At 32.1% G+C, this 20,667-nt stretch overlaps 1 protein-coding gene across 1 annotated transcript in view; it reads left to right on the forward strand.

Moving 5' to 3' along the window:
- Positions 1-15,943, forward strand: part of LOC136978118 (F-box and leucine-rich repeat protein 13-like) — a gene marked incomplete at its 3' end in the record, with an annotated part of 38,474 nt that extends 22,531 nt beyond the window's left edge. Inside the window, exons 2-6 of the mRNA XM_067273778.1 lie at positions 7,444-7,616; positions 13,979-14,539; positions 14,608-14,803; positions 15,369-15,503; positions 15,806-15,943. Of these exons, the coding sequence (XP_067129879.1) occupies positions 7,468-7,616; positions 13,979-14,539; positions 14,608-14,803; positions 15,369-15,503; positions 15,806-15,943 (1,179 nt within the window). The remainder of the gene's footprint in view (positions 1-7,443; positions 7,617-13,978; positions 14,540-14,607; positions 14,804-15,368; positions 15,504-15,805) is intronic.
- Between the last annotated feature and the right edge of the window lie 4,724 nt (positions 15,944-20,667).

The raw sequence follows: 20,667 nt of genomic DNA on the forward strand, positions 1-20,667 counted from the left end.
ATTAATCTCTCATAAACCTTTAACCGGCGTGAGTACAAATAACTGTCCGAGCAAACGTTTTTGGATCCCTCCTGGGTCCTTCTTCAAGCTACGAATCATTTGGAATGGGCAAGAGACGAGAAAATTAACAGCCAGACGTTAAACTAAGTATGACTATCGCTATAATTACTAGCGCTTTCGACGAAACTATTTTCGTCTTTGTCAGGTAGATAATAACGGTTAAAATCCTTTTTCAAACCAAAAATTTTATGAAATGAACAAACCGCTTTAGAACTTTGGAACAAGATCAACGATGGAATTGAGCGAGAAGAAATTTAAACATGCGTGCGTGGTGACGTAGCGCATGCGCTATAAAATGCTGAGATGTGGAGCTAGAGGTATTGCCTTAATCTGTTATATAAGTTGACCCACATAACAGGCAAATCAAGCGTGGGTGTGTTGCACGGATTTAGTGCAGCGGTAAGAAAGGCCTCCCAAATAAACACGATGCTCCTGTTATTACAATGCCTGAGCATCACCACCTGGTCCCACAGTGGGGTGTATAGGTGCTGTAACACCATTCTTGCTAGTTCGGTATTACCTTTGCCTGCCCTGATGGAAAGTTGGTGTTTGGAAATACGACAAGCTAACATTCTAGTTGTCGCACCAACGTAGTGGGTGTGAATACCGGATGCAGTATTTTCCAATGGGATAGAGTAAACTCCAGACCTCTCTAGTACAGAGGTAGCATCTCTGTCATTGCACAGTAGCCTCCTAAGATTTGGCCGTGGGGAGACTGGTAGAAAAAGTGCGTGTTGCCTAAAAACATGGCAAATACGGATGGTGACTCGGCCACAGAATGGTAATGCGGGAAGGACTACCGTGCATTCCTTTGGAACATGTAACGCTGTGGCAGGAAAGAGCGATCTTTTGACTTTGTTTAAGACGTACCTGTACTTTGCATTAGTGTTCCCCACCGCGTTTACTGCTGAGCAAATGGCATTAAGTTCAATGTCGACAGCTGTTTGATTGGAAGATAACAAAAAAGCCCTTCTAATTAATGGTGCAATAGCTGCATTAACATAATGCTGCAGCTGGAATACTGTAGCAGGGATTAAAGGTGGTAAGCAGCCGAATTTATGGAACACGGAGTACGATAATGCTCCCTGGGATTTGGAGATGTTTAGATCTAAAAACACAATAACCCCTTCATTTTCTTTTTCCCAGGTAAAGCTGATGGTAGAATAAATCTTTGTGAGTGAACTTTTGAAGGTGAGGAAATCCTCCTCTGCTTCTGCCAAGCCACAAGGATATCGTCTACATATCTGAGGTATAACAATGGGTGTGCTATCGTGAGGGGGAAATTGAAGACCCTTTGCTCAATACAGCAGAAAGCGGTGAGCCCATGGGGACCCCTTGTTTTTGAAGGTATATCCTCCCATTAAACCGAAAATAATTGTTTTTGGTAATGAAAAGCAAGGCATCATGTATCTCTAAGACCTGCTGCACTGTAAAGCACTCCTTGACAAGAAGAGTATTTGCAAGCATGACAGCCTCGAACTGAGGAACCGAGGGGTAGAGTGCAACAACATCCAACTTGTAAAAACTATATTCATTACAGGATAAGTTACCCAAGGCCGAAGAAATTGATGTTTTTGCCTCAATGGAGGAAGATGTAACCCAGGGGGAAGAAGGCAGGAGCCCACTTAGTAGCTTGGCAAGCACCTTTTCAAGGTGGTAGGTTGGGTGAGTTCTTTTATTAACCAGCGGCCTCACTGGCCAACCCTCCTTATGAGTTTTAATTTCAAAAAAGAGTCTAGGACACGCTACATTTGACAGAGGATCCACGCACACAGGAAGAGCAGAAATACTAGGCAGAGATATTATTTTCCTAGTCTTCCTTAGGACAGTAGGAGTTGGGTCAGACTGTAAGACTACCGCGTGGGAGTGGTTGAGGAAGTCCACGGCCCTGGCTAGAAAGTCGTCTTCTTTACATAGGACAAATTTCTTTTCCTTGTCCGAGATCAGAAGTCGTAAATTGGACGTCTTCAAGTACCGTCTTACAAGGTGGCTGTTCACAAAGTTACTGTTGTCACTCGTGGAACGCTTTTGAGAAGTGAGCGTTGAAACGATGGAAAGCTCCATACTTGGGAATCTGGTGGCAGCTTGACAGTTCTTGAGCGCCACTAATTATAGCGATATTTGTACATAGTTTAACGCCTGGATGTTAATTTTCTCGTCTCTTGCCTATTCAGTGATTGGCGTGAAGTCCACCATCGTTAAATTAACATTTGTAACGATGATTAATCAGAACAAAGATCAAGCTTGGCAAGCTTGGCAAAAGATGATTGAATGCCTCTTCTACATTAAAGGATCAGAATACCTATAAATAACCCTCTGACACCAGCTTTTGTTTGTATAAAATACATAAGCCATTTTAGTAAGAAGCAGGACATTGCGTAATGACTTTAGTTTACAAAAACTAGTATGCACGTGATTCCTTTCTGTTTTCGAATTTTGCAATTTGAAATATTGTTCAAACAGCTGGTCTTCATTCTGATTAATTGTTACAAATGATTCGTAGCTTGAAGAAGGACCCAGGAGGGATCTGAAAACGTTTGCTCGGACAGTTATTTGTACTTCACGTCGGTTAAAGGTTTATGAGAGATTAATTGCACTATGTCATTTAATTTAACTAAAGCATATTTGAACATGAATTTTTGAATGCCATTTATATTACGTGAATGTCAAATTAATGCAGTTTGTATTAATTAATTTGATTTAAATTCAACTGTGGAATGCACCAAAAAATGGAAATAGTATCTTTCTCACATGTGCATTGAAATTTAATTTAAATAGCAACATCATTTATGATTCATATTGTGATGAGAGGCAATCTTGGCAAGTAGTCCTGTCATTTATTGGTAAAGCTGTCAACTTTCTTTAACATCAGAAATATAGGAAGTTGACCATCAGTGGCCAGTTCTGCCAAGTAGCTTGTTTGACAACTGGGACAAAAATGAGTTCAAAATTTTGTTCATAAACTGAATTCTTTGAAAAGCGAGATGTTCAAAGGTGTTGCAAGGTTTGACTGTATTTTATTGATTTGTTACAAGTGATTTGTTTTTTTTTATTTGAAGTTTACTAGTTTTGTTATTATTTAAAGATGTCTTAAATAGAAAAAATTAATTTTTTCAATATTTGTGCATATTTCAAATACTGGAATTACTGAATGTCAACTTGTCAATTTATATTTTATGTTAGCTATATTTTTCTACATTCTTTGATGAATATGTTTACATGTTAGGAGATAATTTATTTCAGTGTTTGATGATCAAATCTGAAAAACTTTCATCAATACATATTTATGTAAATATCATCATTAATTAAAAAATTTGTTTCTGTCAAATATAATTTTGTAATATTCCAGTCAAAGCAAATACAATTGAGCATCTGAAATGTGGAAACATCGGTAATTTAAAATAATTTTCATGTAAATTGTAATGTAATGTAAACTTACTAGGTGAAATGTTTTCAAATAAGTCTATTCCATTTTTCAAAGTATGTGATAAGAGTTCATAGATGATGTCTTGACTGTTAATTTTTCATAATGATGTGTCTGTTGATTTGTTGTCTAGTTGATCATGAATATTTATATATCTCCATGTGGCAAGATAACTTATAGGTCTAAATGAGCTGTTTATATTTATTTGAAATAAATATAAAAGATTTATTTGAAATTAAGTTTGCTTGTAATAAAATATTATTTTGAAACTTATCTTTCAAAATATATTTAAACAGTTTTTTATTCTTTGACTGTTATAGTTTAAATAATTTTTAGATTTTTTTTCATTATATTAACTTATAGTAAAGTAATAATGATTTCTTATAAGTTATCCGTTTTAATAATTGCTTTATATCATTATGAAGAAGGTATACTAGCACTGTCATAATTTAGCTGAATTACTTAATGCACCTTTAACAGTGGATTTTTTTTTTTAAATTCTAACATTTTCTATGGGCTATCTTCAGGCACAGGCAAAAGACAAGCATTAAATAATTCAGCTTATCATCGTGAATTCAGTGGCATTAAATTTTTGAACATTTGTAAAAAACTGAAATAAAAAGTAAATAATTGAAATAATTATATTTTTATTGTATATGACTATCTCAATACTGTCTTTCTCAAATGTGTAATAATTTTGTTAGAATATTTAGCAGTTATTGAAAGAAGTTTGAGTGTAAATTGGAATGCTTCTTGTCTTTGTTCTTTAGGAACATTATTGTCTAATATCAAGAGAGTTAAAGATTAATAGTTCTTCGATAAAATTAGAAATGTAAATTTATATTTTTTGTTTATTTGTGTTTATTTTTTAATTAAATAAATTAATTATTTTAGTTGTAAGGTTTTCTTAAAATGTTTTAATGACATAAACCAATAAAATTGAAATATTCTTAGTTACAAGAGTAGAGAATAAGCAGATGATATTTTATATGATTGATCCAACCTTTTAAAAAAATTGACTTTTTATGATTTTATTTGTATGATTTTAAATCTGATACTATCTTGATTAAGGATGAATACAATAAGTACCAATAAATTGGATATTATTATATCAACTGTTTGAAAACTATGTTATATGAGTAAATCCAGAAAATTATTTTATTAATGAACACTGTAAAATAATACAGTAGAGCGTCGATAAGTGGAACGTCGGTAAGTGGAATGGCCGGAAAGTGGAACGATTTTCAGTCGGACTGTGTCGTGCTGAATCGAATGTTTTTGATACTAAATTTACTTCTAAAGTATAATTTTCATGTTTTTTATATTCTTTAATATATTTATTTTGTTTGTACAAAATGCAGAAATAATTTTTAACGATACGATAGCCTCGATGATTATTATAAAAATTTTCGTTAGGCTTAAAATCGACGAAAATTCAACACAAAGCAACACGCAACGGAGAAAAATTCAACAGGAAGCGATACGCAACGGAGAAAAATTTGAACATCGGACAGGTTAATGTATTTTTTCGTACAAAGTCGGAAACTGGAACAAATCATTAACTGGAAGAACCCCAGTCCCCAATTGGTTCCACTTATCGACGCTCTACTGTAATAAATATTGCCAAATGTCAAAATACCTTTGTATGATTTGGAGTTGTAAATATATCAATTTTGTGAAAAATTTGGAAAAAGACTGAAGAGGGACTGTAAGTCCAATCAATGCTTACTATTAAAAATAAATTGATATATTGAGGCTGGTCTTGTGTCTGATGAGAGTGTGGTAAGTCTAGAAATAAAGAGGCCATTATACAGCTTGCTTATACAAACATCATATATCTTCAAATGTCTACAGTGAACAGACATTTTAATGGCCACATTTTTTGCATCTTTCACTTCACTTAATAGAGTGTGAGTTATATAAGAATTGTTGTCTTTCTTCTTATTCACTAATTCAGTTAAAAGTTCATAAAATCTTCTATGTATTACGTCACTTGTTCTGCATGAAAATCAAAACTTGCATAAACACAAAAAGTCAAGTAATATATGACTTATTCATCTACTCTGCTTATTTTATCACATAATTTATTTTCAGAAATCAAATAAAAGTTATTAGATCATGCATATATACTTGACAGATATCTTGTAACTTGGTAACCAACTTTAATGACCAGTCAGTAGTTAGCGTTATATGGGAGTTTACGGGATGAGGGTGCTAAATGTGTTCTCAGTTGGCATTGTAATAGCCGATGATGGTTATATTGTAATGTTAAATATACTGGAAGAGGAGATCGGACCAGAGGTCCAGATAGTGTAATTAGCAATGCATCTGCATGGCAAGTGGGAGTTGCAAGTTTGAGTCCCTCTCTGGGCTGATTCTTTTCTTCCAGTTTAGTCTAAAATTATTTAATTAAATTATAATTGTTAAATTTAATATGAGATGGCATCTGATGTATTTATTAGTAATTTATAATTATTATCACCAATAAATAGCCTGGTGTTACATGGCAGTTGATGTAGTGTTAGAACATTATCAATAAAGAATGGCTACTATTCATCAAGAATTTTTGAATTAATTGTGTAATTTTGTCAATGTTTAAGAAGTGTATTGCTGTTGCTGAGGTTACATATATCCTGACATTGTTTTGTTTCACTAGTCTTATGTTTGTACTGAAAGTTGTATAAATGTACTATTTTGTTAAAGTGGTGGTATTTGATTTACACAGAATATCAATTAGATGACAGAAAACAGAAAAGAAAATTAACTCTTTTTTTCATGCTCTCTGTCAGCTATTACTTTTAATATTTCTGATAGATATTGTAAACAAAATTAATATGTCTTCTTCAGTTACCAATTTGCTTGAAAATGTTTTTGCTTTATTAAACTTGTAAGGTGTAAATTTTATTTATGAGCATTGTTTCCTCTGGGTTTTTATAATACTTATGCTTTGTCAAAATTCAATTAGTTTTGTTTTGTTCATTATAATTCATTGTAAATTGTACACATGGAGAACAAAGCCAGAAGAAGTGCTTTGGCCTAAATAGTCCATTGCATATCTTACAAGAAATTACTTCTAAAGTATCATCTCTTTAGAAACAGATATTACTTCTGAGTTATAATTCCTGAAGAAAATTTTTAATTATGCTGTAAAAATACATTTAATAAACTTAAATATATTTAAAAATTACATTGAATTAAAATTTTATATTTTCTTTAAACTATATTGACATGAAATGAACTAATAATAATCTTAACAAAGAAATATAATTTCTTGTAAGACTATACATTTACACGAGTCTTTCTCCTTCAGTCCCTTCACACACTATTTAGAGGCAATAACAAGTCTTCGACGGAACTGACCTTTTATTGTAGGCTACTGTCCACCATCCAATGTAAAACAGTTATAGAGTCCTCTAGTGGTAGCATACGTATTCTTAAAAATAATAATTACATTAAATATTTGCCGGGACGAATTCACAATTAACAAAGAAATATAATTTCTTGTAAGACTATACATTTACACGAGTCTTTCTCCTTCACGAGTCTTTCTCATGTAAATGTATAGTCTTACAAGAAATTATATTTCTTTGTTAATTGTGAATTCGTCCCGGCAAATATTTAATGTAATTATTATTTTTAAGAATACGTATGCTACCACTAGAGGACTCTATAACTGTTTTACATTGGATGGTGGACAGTAGCCTACAATAAAAGGTCAGTTCCGCCGAAGACTTGTTATTGCCTCTAAATAGTGTGTGAAGGGACTGAAGGAGAAAGACTCGTGTAAATGTATAGTCTTACAAGAAATTATATTTCTTTGTTAATTGTGAATTCGTTCCGGCAAATATTTAATGTAATAATAATCTTATTTGGATTAATCTATTTCTCAAGCTATATTAATTATATGCATTTCATTATGTTTTTATTTGTATTTGAGTTGTTTTATAATTTATTTTCAGATATAAAGATGAACAAACATAAGGATGAGTAATACTACTTTGACAAAAGGAATATTAGGCATTAAAAGAGATCCAAAAAGACCACTTCTCTTTGGTTTTGGAGGTGAAATGTGGCCTTCTGATGATTCTGAAGATTCTGACTACATAGCCAATGATGACATAAAAGAAAAATGGTAAGTTTTACTTAATTTAAAGTTTAATATTTGAGATATATTTATATATTTATTATGTCTTTTATTTGATTTATCTTATTTCTAAAACTAAATTTGCAACTGCATATGAGCCACCTTTGTGTAAACTTTAAGAACAACTTACTGGAAAGTCAATGAAAGTAATTACAAAAGTAAACAATTAATTGAAATATACATAAGATCACACAAGATACAAAATAGATGGCAAAATTAATGTAATATTGAATGTAAACAACATGTTCAATCAGTCACCCATTTTAATTGTGAAGGTGAAAAGAGGCAATTAGTGGCAGCAGTTGTTGATGTTCAATGTCACCTTAATTTTGTCTCTTGTGTGCATCCATCTTTAACATAGTGACAACACCAAATGCAAGCAACCACAGCTATACTAGGTTTAAAGAATGTAGGCAGGATAGATCATATAGTCATTGTATATACAGTTCTGGGATTTCCGAAAGTGTGTCATAAAAATAACTTTTATTACACATATAATTAATTAAACTGCCACCCACTTTGAGTGAAGCATGATTGTGCATTGTAGTTCACAATCATATATTTCTTAGTTTTGATCAATTTGGCAACTGTTGTTAGGACTCTTGTATCATGTTGTATTTTCCATATAAACATGTTATAATTTATAATGTCTTGATCATATCCTATCTTTTTACCAATCTCAACTGAGTAAAAAATCTTTTCATGCCAATTCATAAAACTCATATAATGTGTATACAGTCAATACATCACCAACTGCCATAAATAATTTGGCTAACTTTTGGATATATACGATTAAAGATTAGAAATATATTAAAGATTAAAGATTAGAAATTGTTATCGGGGTTAGTGTGATGTTTATTTGTGCGTGTACAGTCTTTTACTAATGCCCTAAATGCTGCCATTTTAAAGTGCAGAGTCACAGGATGTTCTTGGTATAATAGCAGATGATATTAGCTTTCTATATATTTTTGTGGCTATTTGGCCTCAATTAAATGAAATAAGGACATCTAAGAAGTATACACAAAAATCACCTTTTTGTTCCAAGCATATCTTACAGCAATAGGGATTAATATATCATAGAGACAAGCGACAGCATGACTATGTTGGTATCACAGCAATATCTTTGTTGAATGGAATTAACTCTTTCTTGACCCTTTGCTATGCCCCCTTATTTATGTTTATTTTGTAAAACAGCTGAGGGCAATATAGGTCAGTCAAGGTCAGTCAGACAATATTATTTTAAAAGTTCACCAAAAATCAAATTATCATTATATTCATATGAAAAAAAATCATGTACATTTATTAATATCTTTAGTTTTAAATACAATAGTTTTCAATATATTTTATTAGAAAAATTTATAAGAAAAAAATAATAAATATCAGAATTGACATTTAAACTTGATAATTTGTAACTTTTTGTCAAAATTAACATTATCTAGTTACCTAATTTTTTGATGGCACTGAGCCAGGAAGACGTAGAATATTGTTTTTTACAACTCGATATAACAATTATGCATGTATGTTTATTCATTGTGAAATTATTGCACATTATATCAAACATTTGTTTGAAATCAAAACTTTATTCTGCTATCAACTAATATAATGAACTAATATACTTTATTCACTTCATATCGAACAAGAATATAAATTTTTGTAATAAAAATATGATTACCAGTAGTAATAGATGTAACATTTGCTGATATTTTCGATTAAAATAAAAAATAAAAAAAATATACAAAATATCAGAACTGAAGATCACAACTTGAAATTTATAACACGACATATTATAGCTGAATAAACTCATTATAGCATGAATAAACTTATTATAGTAATATTATTGCATGAATATGCTAAAAATGAAATAAAAAATTTTCAGGAAATGAAAAATTAAGAAAAAAAAGCATTAATTAAAATTTTTTAAGTCAACAAAACACCGCCTGGACAAAATATGTGAAACATACAATAAACAAGAAGCTGCCAAAAAAGTGACAACATCTGTTGTCAATAAATTTTATAAAAATCGATTTTTAACAGGGTTTTGATGAATGCCTATTGCCCATTGAATTGCCCAATGAACCCTGGCCTATTTGCTTAATAATTGGGGGTGTGACAGATCAGTACCCCAGTCAAGAAAGAGTTAAAAAGCATAAATGTACCCATCGTTCAAAAAGGAATACCTTCTATGGCACTCACTAGGTATGCTATGGAGGAGGAGGTTCTGTGAAGTGGAATGAAGCCACAATTTTAAGTCCTTTAATTAAGGAAAGGAATCAATCTGTAATATTTAGAAGCATTGTATGCATTGCAGATACTGACTGCATATGAGCAATGTAGTATCATTTGACTTTTCTGGGTAAATGGATGGAAATGGTGAAAATTTATAGTGAAATGGTTCCAGTGTATGATGAGTAGTGCCTCGCAAAAAAAAGAAGTGTGCAGTAGTGGCATAAAGAATTTCAAAATGGGCAGGCCAATATTTCAGATGAAAGTTGGCCAGGACATTCCCATACATTTTTTAATGATGCAGACATTGCCTGAATGGAAGAAATAGTGAAGAAAATTGTTTTTATGAAGAAGGAGGTCACTTCAAATTTGATCTGTTTTTGGACAACATCCTTTATAATTTTTTAGGGTTACTGATGCTCAAACTAGAATTTCTAGCCAAATCCATACCACAATACACAATACCACAATTAGTTGGCTCACAAACATATTTGACACATCAGTTTCAAATAATAGAAATAGGCATACCTTTCGTCTCTATGAAATACACAATATTTGTTGTCCATCTATTTGCAACTTATTCACAGTATGGTCTGTCAAGCAAAAAGTTTACAAATCATTGCTTTAGAATACAGGAAAGTTGCATCTTGGTGGGTCCCAAAAAATATTTCAAATGAAATCTACTTTATTACACTTGCAACAATACTAGGTGAAGACTTGCAGAGAATTGTCCAAGAAGGTAATGCTGACTACTTTCTAGGTCCAACATGGGGCGCTAGAAAGTACTTATGGATATGTTTGATAAAATATGTCTCTTTCTATAATTTAGACTTAGTACAATACAACACTAGTGTTTACTAAGTTGATAAAACTGAATAAAGAAATTTGATGAAAACTTGCCAAGTGTCTTTGTAACACAACACAACACTAGTGTTTACTAAGTCTAAGTTACTTATGGATAGGAAAGGACTTCATTGATAAGATCCAGTCAAGAGTCCACAGGTTTACGCTTACCTGTTTAGCAAGAAAGTTGCAGCTTGGCAACGCGACGGTAGCCTCACCTGCAGTTCCCAGACTCTTTGCCTATGCCAAAACGCATAAACAGGGGATGGAACTTAGACCTACTTTAGACAAAACCAATACACACATCAGAAAAATAGAGCAGAAAATCCATATGCTCCTAGCTAAACATCTAAGAGGCTATCAATTTACAGTCGCCAATTTGACGCAGGTAATAGAAGCTATATGGAACTGCCTATCATCTGAAAGCTTCTGGATTACTATTTTAGACTTTAAGACACTATACCCATCAGTTAAACTGGAGCCCTGTTTCTGCAGTTTATGAGATTGGCTTATGACTAGGATAGTAAACAGTGCAGACCACAAACAAATACTGGAACTGTCTTACATTCTTTGTTACACTTCATGTTTCCAACTGGATGGGAAGATGTTCCTTCAAAGAAGAGGAGTACCTATGGGTAGCCCCTTATCTGGGGACTTGGCTGAAATTGTGGTACATCTTTTAGAAGCCAAAATGTTCCCCAAGTTCCTCTCTAATATCGAAATATATAAAAGATACATTGATGATGTATGCATCATCTGGAAAACAAACTGAACATCAAGGAAAATATATGCTGTATAAATAAAAATTTGTATGGTCATACGATTGAGTTAGAACAAATAAGCAATAAGGAAGCTCATTTTTTAGACATTAATATTACCTTTAATGGCAACAGATATGATACTAAGGTATACCGTAAACCAAGCTCTATCCCAATATACATCTCAGCCAACTCTAATGATCCGTGTAACTACAAAATGGCGGCCTTTAGAGCTCTTACTAGAAGAGCCCATACATACTGTAATAAAGAACAAGACAAGCTGAGGGAAATAAAAAGAATAGCAGAAGTAGCTGTGAAAACCATGGCTATAGCAAAAAGTTAATATTTAAAATAGCAGACAAACAAGAAAGCCGAGCCAAAAATCAATCGGATAGAGCTCCAAAAAATAGTCTGCAGTGAGATGTGTCTCACCATCGTATTACTATAACATATGAGCACTGAATGCACTCTATATATAGAGAGATTGAGACATATACTAATTCAAAAATAGCCTACAGGCATAAACCAGACGTATTCGCCATGCTTAGGAACAGTAAAGATTAAGCAGACTTCGAAAGAGTGCTGGGAGTGTATAAAATTTCATTCAGGGATGATAAATTTAATAGGGATCTGGTATATATTGGTTCCACGAGAAGATCACTCAAACAACGCCTCCATGAGCATAAAACCGATATTGAGAAGAAGAACAACAATACTACCATGGCTATGTATGCCAGTGAAAACAGCATTACACCCGAATTACAACAGGAGACCATGATTTGGCAAACTCAGCAGATACATCAACTTAGGAATTTGGAGGCATTAGAGATCTTTAAAGCAGAATGCCAAGGCCTCTCAATCAATTTTAAGGATGAAAAACAACTTTTGAGGGCGTGACAGGTTATGTATGACCTGGCATTATGGTCACTAACGCATGCACACATCGTTATATGTTTAAATTTAGAAGAAAATTTGAAAAATTGGAAGACATCTGAGACGGAAATTAGAACAAAAAGGTTTTCTTTACAGGAATTCCACCTGAAGAAGGTCCTAAGGGGACCAAAAATATTTGTGATAAGTTAAAATTTTGCATAGCTTCTTAAGGTTAGTGTGATACAGTGGACCCCAATATAACGTGCATGTCGGGCGGGAAACAACACCCGCTTTATAAGGTGAACTGCGTTATACCGAGCGGCGCGATGTAACACGGTTCACCTCTTTACTTTAGCAATAATAAAGACCAACAACTGCCGAATTATCGGGCTAGCAAATGGCTATAGTAATATTAATAATTTAAGTTAATTTGGTACTAGAGTTAGGCGTTAAGCGCCATCTCTTGCTAAATTTAATAATTAGAATTTTAATTAAATAATTTAAATAAATTTAGGCTTAACTGGAAGAAAAGAATCGGCTCGAAGCGGGATTCGAACCCGCAACTTCTGCTATCTGTGCAGACACGTTACCAGTTACGCTACCCGGACCTTCGGTCCGATCCTCCCCTTCCAGTTGATATAAGATTACCGTACGACCCAATTGATCCCCGTCCAGTTGATATAAGATTACCGTACGGAAATGGAAGGGGAGGATCGGACCGAAGGTCCGGGTAGCGTAACTGGTAACGTGTCTGCACGGATAGCAGAAGTTGCGGGTTCGAATCCCGCTTCGGGCCAATTCTTTTCTTCCAGTTAAGCCTAAATTTATTTAAATTATTTAATTAAAATTCTAATTATTAAATTTAGCAAGAGATGGTGCCTAACGCCTAACTCTAGTACCAAATTAACTTAAATTATTAATATTACTATAGCCATTTGCTAGCCCGATAATTCGGCAGTTGTTGGTCTTTATATATAACGTGTTAGTTGTTGTTTATTTAGCAATAATGTCAAGCTTTTCTTTCACACTGTAAGCTTTTCTTTTACTCATCATGCATACAATAATTAAACACTATTCAAAATACATGCAGGAACTCAATACATACACAATTACTCAATACGCAGTAACAATAAAATGCACTACTCACTAATGTTGCACAGACCTGTATAAACATGTTTGAGCTTATCGCAGGGTAAAGCATTACAACAAATACATCATTAACATCATTATTGTACATAATTTATGATTTGTTGAATACAGTTGATTGGCCATTAATGGGTGATTTATAAGCCATAGGCACTGACTCATCCCCAGTTGGTGCCATGAATAAATAATATGGTCATATCAAAATTAAATGTCTGGAAGCAAAGGATCAGACAGAGGTCTGTATAGCATAAGTGGCAATGCATCCGCATGGTAAATGACAGTAATGGGTTCATGTCCTGCTCCAGGCTGATTCTTTTCTTTCAGAAATTTCTAAATTATTTAATAAATGTTAATTTAATTATAATTAATAAATTTAATAAGAAATGGTGCCTAATGTCTATCTGTAGTGCCAAATTACTTTGTATTTAATAATTATTAGTAGTAGTAATGTAGTCCAATTTATTCCAGTAATTGCTTGGCTTTAATACATTTTATTTACTAATTTAGGCAAGAAAAACCCCAAGTTAATTCACATCCAAATCCTATGGAGCTGTTAATGGATAAATCTAGCTGTAGCATATTGCCATCTAACTTAAACTGTACTGAATATATTGGAAACAGTAACAATAAAAATAACCAAACTGAAGATGTGCCTTTTCAACTGAATAATTCAGATAATGTTCATCAAAGAGTCACTTTTTCATTATTGTTACCAGATATACAAACACATGATAATAAAGAAGCAAAAATTGGCAAAACACACTCTCATAAATCAAAAAAGGCTAAAAAGAAGAAAAAGAAGCTAGAAGATAAGGAAGAGAGAAAATTGAAGAAAAAGAAAAAGAAACACGATAACTTGCTTTCTCTTAATGAACCTAAGAAGAAGAAGAAAAAACACAAAAAATCTAAAAATAAAGAAATGGAATTGTGTATAGAAAATAATTTATGTAATGATGTATTTGTTGTCACTGAAGAAGGTCCTTGGGGAAGTCATGTTCCTGAAAATGTCTTAATTAAGATATTTTCATACGTTGTCATAACTGATGGAGCTATACCATTTTTACCAAGGTATTTTATAAAAAGTTTTCTGTCATTAAATTATATATTAAATTAAAACAATGTTTTCAATTTTACAGAATGTCAAAAGTTTGTAGACTATGGTATAAAGTTGCGCAATGTCCATCCCTTTGGGAAAATGTAGACTTGTCTTGGGGCAGAATTCATTTCTCAGAATTTCAACTAATAAAATTATGTTCTGTAAAACAGGTATCCTTTGCCAGAGAATTTAATTTTTCTGGTTGGGGTGCATCTCTTACACAAAGAAGTATTGAAGTAAGTTGTATTTCATTATTTTATTATAATAAATTTCCTTTTTTTATTACGTATGAAATAAATGCTATTTAATTGATAAAATATAGATATTATTTTATACTTCATCAATTCTTAGAACGATTAATTCACACTTTTCCTCCTCTATTAATAATATATTTTATATATTAATATAAATCATAACTTATGTATTAATATTATAAAGGAGGATCAATAAATAACCAGCCAAAAGCAACAGCATAAAATACTCTTTATCAGCTGGTTATTTATTGATTTACAATTATAGTTTACTTATATCTTTAGTAATTTAACTTCAAAAACTTTGTTATTTAAAATTAGGAAACTTGCAAATAACCAAATTTACTGTTATATCAATCATTTTGTTTTATATTGTTGACTTTACATGTAAAATATACATACAAAAATATCATTAAACTTTTCACTATCCAATTAATCTTATGTAAAAGTATCTTAAAGTATAAAAATGTTTGTGCATGCTCATTTTTATGTGCAATTAAATTTTGAATATTAAGATCTAACTGAACTTTTTTTTATCCTTAATTTTTAGGCTGTAGTTGAACATTGTCCATTATTATCAACCATCAATTTGAGTAGGTGTATAAAAATTTCTGCTGATTGTATACGTTTAATAGCAGATCGATGTTCTAAACTTTCAAATATTGATTTATCAGGAACATGTAAGGTAAAAAAAAAATTGGAGGTTTTTGGTCTTAAATTCAAATATTAAGATTTCTTGTTTTGATCTAGTCTTTTTTTAATTATTTTAGTCATTATTTCAATTCTTATTTTCATCTTGACTTTAGTTTAAATATTAATTTAAAGTTTCTAATCAATTTTCTAACTGAATATTTATTTATTTAGTTGCTATTTTATTTTAATTTTAAAATAGTGATTTATAATAATAATTAATATGACTTTTGAATGACAATATTTAAATATTCTAATGATTATAAATCTGTTATCCTGAAATAAATGTTTTCATAGAGGCATAGCAGTACAACAAGTCCAGTATCACCTGCTTCACTTCGTCATCTTGTTACAAAATCTGGAGAACATCTTTCACAATTGTATATTGCAGAAAATGATGTTGCTGGCTTTACTTCTATTATAAAACTAATTAGTGTAAGTATTTTGTTAGTATCATGCATTATTTTCTTAACAAGTTAAAGTTTTCTTTGTGTTAGATACATTTGAAGAAAAAATATGAATATTTATTTTTTACATTTTTCTTGTTTACATTATAGTTTTCATTTTTTCCATTTTCTTTTACAAATATATTGATATAGTTTTTTTTTTATTTTAATAAGGAAATTCGTTTTTTTAAATTTTGATATAATATCGTATAGATTATCAATAAGTGTTTGTGTTTTTTTTTCTATTTTTTATGTGAAGAAATGCAAAATTTTTTAAAATTTATGAATAAATCTATATAAATAAAAATGTAAATGTTTGTTTAAAATCTTAAATCTCGGAAACCAATTGCTTTGAAATTTTGACACAATGTTGCATTCGAATATACACATGTTTTTATATTATATAGATGTCAAAATCCCCCCACGGCAGAGAGGGACAAAATTAAGGCTTACCAGGAAGAACTGGTCTTATATTATTCTATTTTAGATGTGGTTTTTTGCGTTTTTGATTGTGTTCTAATAGGGTACGTCAAGAGAATGTACACTAAGAAAGGATTTTTTGAAATCTCCCCATGGGGACTGTTATACATTTATAATAGATACATTTGGAGCCACAGCTAGTTAATAATAAAAAAATTCTGAATATATAGTTGTATATTAAGTAATCCCATTTTATTTTAATTGAAGTATATTTATAATTTCTAATTATTTCTGTGTTAGACATTTTAAATAAACTTTTATCTAAAACACATTAAGTGATACCAAAATTCATACATATCATTTAAGTGTTGGGTTTTTGTGACAGCTAATTTTTAGATATTGATATAAAAAGCACAATTTGGAAAAAAAGAAATATTTTATTTAATTTTTATAGAATTTTTAGAAAGTATTGTATTAATTATTGTACATAATTTTCTTGTAAATTGTCTTGGAGATCAAGTAATCAACTTTGAGAATTTTTAATAATAATAAAATATATGCTCTCCATTTCAAATTAGTAGTATCTTGCTCCTGCATGTGGCCAGCCTGTTGGCCATACCCAAAAACTATGACAAACTAATTACCAGTGTTTGATGGTTTTATTCACTCGGCTACTGGAAGGCACTTATTAAGAAAGTACCATTCAGAAATGAAAAACTCTGAGTGGCAAGTGCTATATACTAGGGGTGGCCAACTTTTGTGTACGTAAGATCTATTTTTTTATCTTAAAAATATGTTGCAATCGACTTGTTGTCGTAGACATAGTCTAAGTGGGGAGGGGGAGGTGTGAAATACAGTCAAACCTGTTTTTATGCGCTCTTTTTATGTGCGATTTTTATTTGTGCAATTTTTTTAATGCGAATTTTTAATTTGTGCGGTATAGTTGGCGACTAGTCTTGTGCGATTCGTCATGTCTTACGTTGACTTATTATAGCTAAATAAACTTATTATAGCATAAATGCACTTATTATAGTAATATTATTGCATGAATATGCGAAAAATGAAATAATTTACTTTTTAAGTCAACAAAACACCACCTGGACAAAAATATGTAAAACAGACGATAGACCAGACGATGCAGTCAAGTGCTGACATCTGTTGTCAATAAATTCTATTTCGTACGGTTTAGAGTTAGTTTCTATGTGAGACTTTTTTTATGCGGTCCCTGTTGACCGCATAAAAAAAAATATTTTTTAATTGTGTTGCGAAAACTATTATTTACAGCCATTCGTGAAGTTTCGTGAGATTTTTTTTTATGCGTTTTTTTTAATGCGGTCCCTATCCCCCGCATAAAAACAGGTTTGACTGTATATACTATGTTTATACACTGTGTTTCAGTACGAGGTGCACTCCGTGAGCTATGGGTAGATAAGCAAAATATATGTTCAAAACTGTTTTTTTATTTTTTAAATTACTTATTAAGTTTTTGAGATATAGGCTCATAAAGAAAATAAATTTCCAGACCTAACTCTTGATATTTGCAGCTGAGTTCATTCCATACAAGCCATACCTAAACAAATTGATTTTTCGAAACTTTTTCAAGATAGATTTTTAGTAACTTAAAATATAATATACATTGCAATTGATAAAAAAAAAATTAAAAGTTGTGGTACTATTTGTTCGTAAATATGAAAAAAGTTATAAAAATGCACAGTATGGCTGATAATTTGATTTTAAAATTTCACTTTTGTGATTTTTTTTGGGGAGCAGGAAAATTTATCATGGAAGAATGATTGATATAAGATTTTTAGAGTTATTTTTTGCTAATCTATCAATAGCTCGCGGGAGTGCACCTTGTATTGAAACACCCTGTATATCTAACTATGTATAAATAACATAATTATTTAACGGGCCAAAAAACTCATGTCCAGGAGAATTAAAACAACATGAGTAATTATTAACAATATTTATTAATTCAAATTAGTTATAGATTATTTACAAATTAGCTACAAAATTTGGAGACTTAAAAAGCATCTGAAAATTAAAAAAAAAATTTTCAATGGCCCAAATGCTTGTTTTTTTATTTAATGCTATGTAATCAACTCGAAAAATCATGAGTATGGGTTAGAAGGGGAAATAATTAATGACTGCAGTTTAGAGGTCTGTTTCGAGAACACTCACTTATGAAGTAAACAGATAGGTAAGAAAAGCCACAATTTGATTTAAAACAAAGAAAAGGTATGTACATTTTAAACTGAAAAAAATTGAAACTCAATGTTGTCACTGTGTAAAGTACTTAATTTTAGTATCTTAGGAAACCGACTATAATTACGGTCGGTGAAACTTCCGTTAACCTAACGGGTACTTTACGTGGATTCGAGATTAGTTTGCCAGGCCTGGGCTTTTAAGCGTGCACCGAAAGATTAGTAATAATAACGATAAATACCAAGTCAAATCAAAAGTTCAAATATATTTAATTAGCAACTAGAATGTACTACGTACAAATATCAATAATTCAAACAAAATTTATTAACGAAAATCAACAAGTCAACCCGACAATAAACTTAGCTACTTAGCTTAACTTAATATTAATTCCCCTTTGAAATTCGACAAATCAAATACTTAGAAACTATGAACAAAATCTCTTACTAATTAAACGTCTATCCATCACCTCACTATACGAAGAAACTATTTCCTCAATCCTTTCGATATCGTCAAATCGTCAATCGAACTCCTCTTTAACACCTTGGATCGTCCAATTATCAATCTGGACTTCTATCAGAAAATACTTCGCTTTCGAATCTACCTCGCTCTCACAGTCGCCTCGATTTGGAATTCACCTCGGTTTGGAACTCACCTCTCCTTCTTCGGTTAACGTACGGGTTTTATACTGTGAGGTGACGTCACACTTGAGCTGGGTTACTCCTCTTATTTACATACTTAGTTGCTAACATTAACTTTCTGTTCTGGCAGCTTTAAGTTTCCGACAAAGCTTATAAACCGTTTACAAAATATTTATCATAATTTTCTGGGATGTTTAAGACGGTTTATCAAGTATTTCTCTACTAGTGATTGTGGGGACTCCCCCCTCCATTTTTTTTTCTGCGGACTGTTACTTCCGCCGGGCAGCGCAAGTGCGCAAGATGTTTCCTATGGCGCTTATTTCTCCGTGAGTTGTTTTATCTTCATTTTTCATTACTAACAAGAGAGTGGTGGGGAACCTTCGTCCTAAATAAACATAAACCCCAAACAAAAGATAATAAAACGGAAATAATAATAAAATAAAAATAACGTTCGGACTCAGTTCCTTACACCCCTTCCCCTTTAAATAAAGAGAAATTTATTTCTCTAATTTTTACTTCGAAATCAACTCTGCTTTCCAATTGCGCCTTCCTTATACAGTTGCTGCCAGAATCACAACTAAATCATCCCATACAAAGTTTAATTTTGTTTTCTTTTACATAAGTAAGAGCAACTCGTTGATCACTTAAAGCTATCTTAAATATTTACTTTACATTTGGGGAATGTTGACATAGATTCGCACGCGATCCAAGGTTGCTGATCATTGTTCACGCTACTTCAATCTGCGTGATTAGGGAGCACTTTAATCCCAAACTTTTTTTTTTTCTATTATTATAGCGTCTTTTCCTTCTGATATGGACTGACGGTCAGTTGAGTTAGTGGTTACTAGTTTTAGTTCTTGTCAGTAATTATGTCCGTCATGTCATCAGGAAAAATGTTACTTTTTTTTTTTTAAACCCCCCAAACCAAAATTCCTTTCCCTCTCTAGGGTTTCCTTGGATTTACAATGGGTGGTCGAACGACCGCCTGAAAGAAAATTTTATATTCACCTATTGGTTTCCTTCTCTATCTTTTAGACCTCTTTTTCATACCGGCAAGTTGACGGTAATCCACTCGTTGAACTGGACGAAGTCGTCGATGAATGATTCCGGACGTACGGACTCTTGCTGGAGGTGGTGAAATAGCGGCAGGATCCCTCGTCGGCGATCCCCCGTTGCCCCTATCTGTCGTTGCTAGGGGTGGTTGCGTGCTTCTCCTCGGGAATAAGTTATACCTTTTGAGGTTAGCAATATGATGTCGTCCAAAACTGGCCTTAGTATGGGGATCTTGTACTTCGTATACGACCGGTGATATCACTTTGGAGACTTCGTATGGCCCGGACCACTTGGGTGCTAATTTTGCACTATATCTGCGACTAGAGGAGGAGATTGGAGAGTTGTTTATAAACTACTAAAGAACCCACCTTGAGTATATCTGGTCGCCTTCTTAAAT

The sequence above is a fragment of the Centruroides vittatus genome, unplaced genomic scaffold (genome assembly GCF_030686945.1).
Source record: "Centruroides vittatus isolate TY-2023 unplaced genomic scaffold, ASM3068694v2 contig_489, whole genome shotgun sequence".
Classification (NCBI taxonomy): Eukaryota; Metazoa; Arthropoda; class Arachnida; order Scorpiones; family Buthidae; genus Centruroides; species Centruroides vittatus.